This window comes from Limulus polyphemus, unplaced genomic scaffold (genome assembly GCF_000517525.1).
Source record: "Limulus polyphemus unplaced genomic scaffold, Limulus_polyphemus-2.1.2 Scaffold7440, whole genome shotgun sequence".
NCBI classification, from domain to species: Eukaryota; Metazoa; Arthropoda; class Merostomata; order Xiphosura; family Limulidae; genus Limulus; species Limulus polyphemus.
Genome location: NW_013673050.1, coordinates 2,366 through 11,486, shown reverse-complemented (window position 1 = coordinate 11,486; position 9,121 = coordinate 2,366). Strand labels below are relative to the sequence as shown.

Here is a 9,121-nt window from a genome sequence, read left to right as displayed (position 1 = left end):
CTGTAATGTAGTAGGTTGAGTACCATCTATTATATAGTAGGTTGAGTATCATCTATTATATAGTAGGTTGAGTATCATCTATTATATAGTAGGTTGAGTACCATGTGTAATATAGTAGGTTGAGTACCATGTGTAATATAGTGGGGTGAGTACTATCTGTAATGTAGTGGGGGTGAGTACTATCTGTAATGTAGTAGGTTGAGTACCATCTATTATATAGTAGGTTGAGTATCATCTATTATATAGTAGGTTGAGTATCATCTATTATATAGTAGGTTGAGTACCTTGTGTAATATAGTGGGGTGAGTACCATGTGTAATATAGTGGGGTGAGTACCATCTGTTCTATAGTAGGTTGAGTACCATCTGTTCTGTAGCAGGTTGAGTACACTGTGTAATATGTATTGGTACAAAATGATAAAACCCTATTACCTATTATAGGGTTACATCATTTTGTATCAACACTTCTTGAAGTTACGGGTTTTTCTGACATCATGAATGTAACATGTATTGATATTTGAAAACTGTGTTGTCAGTCACATACTATATCTTTTTAGTTTTAATTTTTACAATATGCATATATTGTATCTTTAACAAATTAAGATAAATATGTTGGTAATGTTTAACAAAGGCTATTGTGTAGATACTAAACTGTTGATGTTTAACAGACTCTTGCTGCTTAGATTTTCCAGTACTGATGTTTAACAAACTGTTGCGTAGATACTATAGTACTGATGTTTAACCCTATCGCCACGGGTATCCTTTACTGCACATGTCATAAGGTTTTAGTGTCTTACTTTCGATATTTTATTAAACTACTTTGTTTATCTTATGCAAATTAGAATAGCATAAAAATCTTGGCTAATAATCCATATTTTAATAGTATATAAGTTTTAAGGCAATATTTTAAAAATCCTGGGCTTCAACTAGTGTGACACATTTTCTCTAGGCATCTCCTCTTCTTCTCTATTTCATTCACCATCCTTCCAATAACTACGAAATTTAACATAAATTACTCACTATAAACTTGTCATTGCTCAGACAAACCACACTTTTTATAGCTTTCAATTATGTTTGGTTACAGAACTATCAAATAGAAAATCAGACCCCTCTTCCCACACCCACGTCACATTCTCTCCTTGAGGATTTGTTAATAGTTCTCTCTTACGTTTAATTCTATATTATCTATAACGAATAGAAAGACACGGTTTTTAATAATGAAAAAAAAAAGTTTCATCAGGCACGCACGTGAACAGCTCGTAGGTAATGTTATTTGATAGCGTAAAGTGAGCTCCACATAATTATGATTACAACTTATAATGGCACAATTAGTAGATAGACATGGTTCAAAAGGCAATAAAACAATAAAATTTAATTATAAATAGATGTACACTGTTATGAGTTTAAAGTTATTTAGGATAAACGAATATAGTTCCATGTTACAATTTGAAGTTATTCTAGAAAGAAAAAATAAGGTAATTTAGATTTTTTATTTGGTGGTTACAAGATCGGTCAAATTGACCAACCTTGTATAGAGTTAGGGTAGAGAAAATAACAGATAAAATATAAGGTTTTACAGAAAACAAACGTTTGAAATGTATTTAGAAGGTTTTAGAGATTACACAAATGAAATTTGAGGTTTTTGAGATGAATAAAGTATTTTTAATCTTAAAATGTTAATCACTTTGCACATGGACTATTCAACACAAATACTCGATATATTCATGGACAAATCTTTTTTTAGTTTATTTGAAATATGATATTTTGTATGTGAAAGACTTGTAATTTTTACTGAGAGACTCTCAAATTTTGTTAAGATATACTTACTATATTAAAAGTTAGTAGTATCAAATCTATAAAGACTTCTAATGAGTAAAAAGAGGTCACATGGTCAGTCAGATCGACCGAGCCTGTGTTGAGAGAGTTAACAGTTTTCGTGTAGATACTATAGTAGCAATGTTTAACAAACTGTTGTTGTGTAGATACTCAAGTACTGATATTTAACAAACTGTTGTTGTTGTTGTATAGATACTACAGTACTGATATTTAATAAACTTGAGTAATTATTATAGTTCAATTATTTAGCGATCTAGTAAATGAGATGGGAATAGTTACACAGGAATAATTTTTTTCAGAGTCAGTCCAAGTGGAGTTCTTCCCCTGTATGTATTTAATCTGCTAGACGAGGCTCGGACCGAGATAAGGCAACTGTAAGTATTGCAGAACTCTTTAAGTGAGCCAAATATGGTATTATCATAGCAACTGATTGTAAGTAACTTTTTGTCATGAAATAATGCATTCAAAATAAGAATAATATATTTAATTCTCGGTTGAGTTTTAATTCTAATCTATGTAAATAAGTTGCATTGGTCAGAGGTTAATATTAACTGTATGACCTAATTCTTTTGTAAGCATGAAGAGTACTTGTTATTTTTAAATGTTGAGTTAATGTCCTTTATGAACCTGAGCCTTACATAACCGAATCATTTCAATTGTTCTGTTACTTCCTTTTCTGGGCCTTACTATTAGATGACTGAAGATTTCAAATGTTCATTTTCTAAGCCTCGTGGGCAATAATGTGAATGCGTGCTATTTTGATAGCTGATGTATACAAAACCTAACATTTCCCTCTGCTTCATGGAGACTTCATTCTAGTAGACTGCTACAACCCACTGACTTTCAAAATTTAAACTTTTTCTGGAAGCTCAAGTTAAAAGATATGCCTCACTACAAAGACAAATGTCCATTTTACAAATATTTTATTCATTACTACCATGGTTTCTTCAGCAAAGGCATCATCAGGTACAACAGTTTCACTAAATACTGACGGTTTCAAATATTAATTACATGCTTAACTTTAAAGCTCTTTAGATGCTGAAAACATGTAAGAAGAAAATGTGTCTTAAGAAGAAGACAGAAGTATAGATTAAAATGGAACTACACAAAGCTACATCTAAAAATGTACATGAAAAAGAAGAAAGAGTGTTTTGCTTAATTTTCCTCAGTTCTAATAATTTAACATATATTCTATACAATAATTTAACATATCTTATACATTATAATTTAACATATCTTATACATTATAATTTAACATATCTTATACATTATAATTTAACATATCTTCTCCAGTAAATGCTCACTTCACCAACAAAAGTGCTTGAGAAAATGTGTGCTTAGTTTCACTCTACCAGATTAACACACCATTCTACTGTATTAGCACACAGCTCAACTATATTAGCACACCACTACTAGATTAACATTCAACTCCACTGTATTAAGACACAGCTCCACTATATTTACAGAGATCCACAAGATTAGCACACAGGTCTACCAGATTAACACTCAACTCCACAAGATTAACACACAATGCTGCTGGATTAACACTCAAATCTAAATTCACATAAAGCCCTTGTATTTAATACAACTAACACTATGAATGACCAGCTGTCTCACTTCTGTATCATAAAGTGTTAACACCTAACACTATGAATGACCAGCTGTCTCACTTCTGTATCATAAAGTGTTAACACCTAACACTATGAATGACCAGCTGTCTCACTTCTGTATCATAACGTGTTAACACCTAACACTATGAATGACCAGCTGTTTCACTTCTGTATCATAAAGTGTTAACACCTAACACTATGAATGACCAGCTGTCTTACTTCTGTATCTGAGTAGTAAATTTAATGTCCAGTTGTCAATGCCAGTATCAGCATCCTCAAGTGACCTGTGTCTAACTTCACTTGGGATTCAGAGTAGAATTTTGTATGTCTTCTATAGAAGTACATTGCTTGAACAAAGAGAAAATAAACCATATAGAAGATATGTTAAATTATAATGTATAAGATATGTTAAATTATTATATAGAAGATATGTTAAATTATAGTGTATAAGATATGTTAAATTATTATATAGAAGATATGTTAAATTATAATGTATAAGATATGTTATATTATAATGTATATGTTAAATTATAATGTATAAGATATGTTATATTATAATGTATATGTTAAATTATAATGTATAAGATATGTTAAATGATAATGTATAAGATATGTTAAATTATAATGTATAAGATATGTTAAATGATAATGTATAAGATATGTTAAATTATTATATAGAAGACATGTTAAATTATAATGTACAAGACATGTTAAATTATAATGTATAAGATATGTTAAATTATAATGTACAAGATATGTTAAATTATAATGTATAAGATATGTTAAATTATTATATAGAAGATATGTTGGTATTTCCTTTGTTTCAAAGAGTAATACCTTTTTTTTTAAATTAGAGAAGATAGGTTGAGTTCTCAAAATGTCCAAATAGAAGTGTATGAACAAGAAATTCAAACACTTAAAGAACAGGTAAGACTAAAAATGAATCAAACATCAAATTTAAGTTATTATTTAAATATGCTTAAAGTAACATGAATCAAGCCAAGTGATCTAAGCTATTATTTAAATATGCTTAAAGTAACATGAATCAAGCCAAGTGATCTAAGCTATTATTTAAATATGCTTAAAGTAACATGAATCAAGCCAAGTGATCTAAGCTGTTATTTAAATATGCTTAAAGTAACATGAATCAAGCCAAGTGATCTAAGCTATTATTTAAATATGCTTAAAGTAACATGAATCAAGCCAAGTGATCTAAGCTACTATTTAAATATGCTTAAAGTAACATGAATCAAGCCAAGTGATCTAAGCTATTATTTAAATATGCTTAAGTCAACATGAATCAAGCCAAGTTATCTAAACTATTATTTAAATGTACTTCAGTCTGGATGAATTAAACCAGGAAATCTAAGTTATTATTTAAATGTACTTCAGTCTGCATGAATTAAACCAGGAAATCTAAGTTATTATTTAAATGTACTTCAGTCTGCATGAATTAAACCAGGAAATCTAAGTTATTATTTAAATGTACTTCAGTCTGCATGAATTAAACCAGGAAATCTAAGTTATTATTTAAATGTACTTCAGTCTGCATGACTTAAACCAGGAAATCTAAGATATTATTAATTATCTAACAATTAATGGTTTTGTTTGTTTTAGCTGAGGGTCAGAGATATTGAGCATGAAGAGGAAATCTGTGCTTTAAAAGGACAGGTCACGCAAGGGCAAAAGTGAGTAACTTTCATGTTTATGTAAGAGATTAGGGCTCATTTTATTTTTATGTATAATCACAGTAATGTGAAATTATATAGTTGTTATCTAATATTTAGTTTTTCAACTCTTTTATGGGTTTTTTAGTCATTTCAATAGTAGTTTCATTTATATCTTAGATATGTTATTAGTATTATCCACAGACTTGGTAAGGTGGCATTAAATTAGCAATTATCTGCAAGTAAAATACTACAAAAAAATGATGAAACTGGTAAAATGGGGTTCAATACAATTTTTATAATTGTTAAAAAGTTTATTTCCACAGCACATACTATAATGCTGCTTATTTCTTTCCTGTTGACTTAAGACAACACATCCAGGAGAACATAGACCTTATTCGACTCCACAGAGATGTGAAGCAGAAATCTAGTAAACTGCTTATTCTAGAGACCCAGAACTCGGAACTAGAAGAGGTTGGTGTTTGAGTCTTATTGGATGTGATGTGAAACTTGTGCTTAATTAGGAGGATGGAGTAACCAATACTCAAATTAGGACACAAGTCTGTGGCAAAAAAATACTGTTTTAATTGCATTAATCGAGACAACACAATGGCACATGCAGTCCTTCATTTCGGGAAATTCTTACATTTGAAGACATACTTAATACACGAGAGAGGTTGTCTTCTCCAAGATAACAACAACAACAACTTGTATTTGTTTTTATACTGATTATATATTTTTAGTGAAATTATAAAATTATAGGCAGCTTTCAGAATTAAACTGAACCATAGACCTTGGCAAGTTCTGCCCACATGATAATTGACTTTTACAGAAAGTATGTAATGATAGTAGGAAAAAAAAACCCGTCATATTGTTTAATGAAAATGAAACTACACACATTATTTCAGGTTTTGAATCACATTTTGATAAAAAGTAATATTTTATTAATTAAATTAATACAGTGTAAAAGGTAATAAACAATAAGCAATCCATTCTGGAATAATGAAATACACATTAGAATTTAGAAGTATAAACTAGATTTGTAAGGGTACAGACAGATACTTTTTTCTTGGCATTTCGTCAAGCAATTTACATATACATTGCAAAATTGGATTAATTAGATGCCTGACTTCTGATGTTGTCCACTGTAGTCATCCTCCCTCAATTCAGTAATAACTGATATTTCAACTTAGACAAGTTGAGGTGTTTTTATCAGAAAATATTCTAGTTATATATCAGTAGATCTCGTGAACTGTATGTAGCAGTGGTGGGACACTTCGTTAGATCTAGTGAACTGTATGTAGCATTGGTGGGACACTTTGGTAGATCTAGTGAACTGTATGTAGCATTGGTGGGACACTTCAGTAGATCTAGTGAACTGTATGTAGCATTGGTGGGACACTTGGTAGATCTAGTGAACTGTATGTAGCATTGATGGGACACTTCGTTAGATCTAGTGAACAGTGTGTAGCAGTGGTGGGACACTTTGGTAGATCTAGTGAACTGTGTGTAGCATTGGTGGGACACTTCGTTAGATCTAGTGAACAGTGTGTAGCACTGGTGGGACACTTTGGTAGATTTAGTGAACTGTGTGTAGCATTGGTGGGACACTTCAGTAGATCTAGTTAACTGTATGTAGCAGTGGTGGGACACTTCAGTAGATCTAGTGAACTGTATGTAGCATTGGTGGGACACTTCAGTAGATCTATTGAGCTGTATGTAGCATTGGTGGGACACTTCAGTAGTTCTAGTGAACTGTGTGTAGCAGTGGTGGGACACTTCAGTAGATTCAGTGAACTGTGTGTAGCAGTGGTGGGACACTTCAGTAGTTCTAGTGAACTGTGTGTAGCAGTGGTGGGACACTTCAGTAGTTCTAGTGAACTGTATGTAGCAGTGGTGGGAAACTTTGTGTATTGTATTCGATCTAATGTTAGCAACATTAAATTGAGCCAGGTGTTGATCAGTTTGATAAACAAAGTGAAATACAAAATCTTACATACATTTATTTTTTTCAAATGACATAAAAATTTGAAAGATTCAGTTTTTTTTTATAGATTTATGGTAAAACTTTAAATATAATAATATGGTAAATAATCAAAGTAATTTTGAAAATAAGAATAAGAGTGCTATTTATTATAGTACGTATATATTACTAAGAATATTTATTGAGAGATACAGAAATCGTTACAGACTCCAATGATTTGAGCAGTATTAACAAATAATTGTAAGATCCAACTTCTCACTAACTTTAGAGAATTATAAAACAGAAAATATAAGTTACCCTGTGATGTGAGTTTAACTCGGTTAAATAGTTGAATATTGAATAATTATTTTTTAACAGCATTCATAGCTGTTACTTATTTTGTACATATCAGATTTGCTTAACAAATTCAAGTTCTTTTTATTGAAGAAAGAAGCTGGTAACAATTTTTCTGATTCTGTTATTAATACATTAAAATGCGTCTATAATCCCAAACAAATTGGTATTTAATATTCATGATAGAAGGTAATGTCTATTTTCTTAAACCCACACAAACTGGTAAGTAACATTCGTGATAAAAGATATGTTTCTTTGCCGATAGAAATTGAGGATTACGGAATCCAACTTTCAAGAATTACAAAGAGAAGTTGAAACTCTGAACTCACAACTGAAAGAAGAAAGAGGAAGAACTTTCACACTGCAAGGAGAAGTTAGGAAGCTAACAGCAAATCAAAGGGCACTGTCTGAAGTATGTAGTTTCTTGTGACCTAACATCTTGTGTACTTTACAAGACCTAGTGTCTCAAACTTGCATGAATCAAGTGAATCATTTTAGTGCTGTCCTTGAAATTACAACACTGTATCTATAAACATTCTGTTTCATTATTTAGTTTAACATCTTCAATATTCTATTTATATTTACCCATTTCTGCAGCTGGTACACTTATAAATTTGTGCTTTTAAAATTCCTGTATGAGGTATCAGATCATAAATTTTTGTAGTAATGTTGTCCAGTGACAATTCAATATATTTTGCCATAGAGTAAGTCAATTATTTCCTGCCTTCTATCTGTACGTTTCCCTCAAGATGTCAGAGAGGCCTGTACGATAACATCTTGCTGCCATTACAACAAGCACTGCCTGCCTTCTATCTGTACGTTTCCCTCAAGATGTCAGTGAGGCCTGTACGATAACACCTTGCTGCCATTGCAGCAAGCACTGCCAAAGCTGGGGAAAATGCAGATTATTTTATGAATTTTATAGATAGCATTGACTCTGATGGGTTGATGCAATGAACAGTAAAAACATTTAGAGGACTTATACATACCTGACGCAGTGAATGAGTTAATATGGGAAGATCAGTGAGGAATCATTTCCCATTTTTGTTAGGAACTTGTTTTTAAGGTGGAGAATAGAAAGATTTACCAACTTTTTCTCTTGTTTTTCAGTTGGAAGAATGCATTACTGATCTAAGAAATGAAAATAAAGTTTTGAAGGATGCAAATGAAAAACTCATTAACAGGTAATGTAACACGTTTTATATTATGTGTGATAACTTCAAGTATAATACCTAATTCTGTTGAATATTTTCTGATTTTCTGGTACAATGGCTGATTGTTTTCATAATATCTGATTAACTTTTGTATGATACCTGATTGTGTTACATATTATTTGATTACTTTGATAAATGTGTGGCATGATCTGGTGGTTTGGGTGCTCGACTTGCAAGCTGTGGGTCGCGGGTTCGGATCACTTTCACTGAACATGCTCTCCCTTTCATCCATGGGGTGTTATAATGTGATAGTTATTTCCATTATTCATTGGTGAAAGAGTAACTCAAGAGTTGACTAGCTGTCTTCCCACTAGGCTATCACTGCTAAATTAAGGTATAATAACTAATTATGTTGCATATTATTTGATTAATTCTGGTATAATAACTAATTATGTTGCATATTATTTGATTAATTCTGGTATAATAACTGATTATGTTGCATATTATTTGATTAATTCTGGTATAATAACTGATTATG

The 9,121-nt window shown here is 31.2% G+C and overlaps 1 protein-coding gene across 5 annotated transcripts in view; it reads left to right on the top strand.

The window, feature by feature from the left end:
* The window catches only part of LOC106474610 (vimentin-like), a 21,018-nt gene extending 12,270 nt beyond the window's left edge, over window positions 1-8,748 (top strand). For 3 of the 5 annotated variants that reach the window (XR_002613988.1, XR_002613987.1, XR_002613986.1), the window contains 3 exons: window positions 2,135-2,209; window positions 4,300-4,372; window positions 5,063-5,128. Coding sequence is in view for 2 of the 5 variants with exons in the window: in XM_022402920.1 (XP_022258628.1) it covers window positions 2,135-2,209; window positions 4,300-4,372; window positions 5,063-5,133; window positions 5,481-5,586; window positions 7,695-7,841; window positions 8,540-8,617 (550 nt within the window). In the remaining 3 variants the exon portion in view is untranslated. Of the gene's footprint in view, window positions 1-2,134; window positions 2,210-4,299; window positions 4,373-5,062; window positions 5,134-5,480; window positions 5,587-7,694; window positions 7,842-8,539 lie in introns of those variants that run through there. The other 2 variants (XM_022402920.1, XM_022402921.1) reach the window with 1 other exon arrangement.
* Window positions 8,749-9,121: the final 373 nt, after the last annotated feature.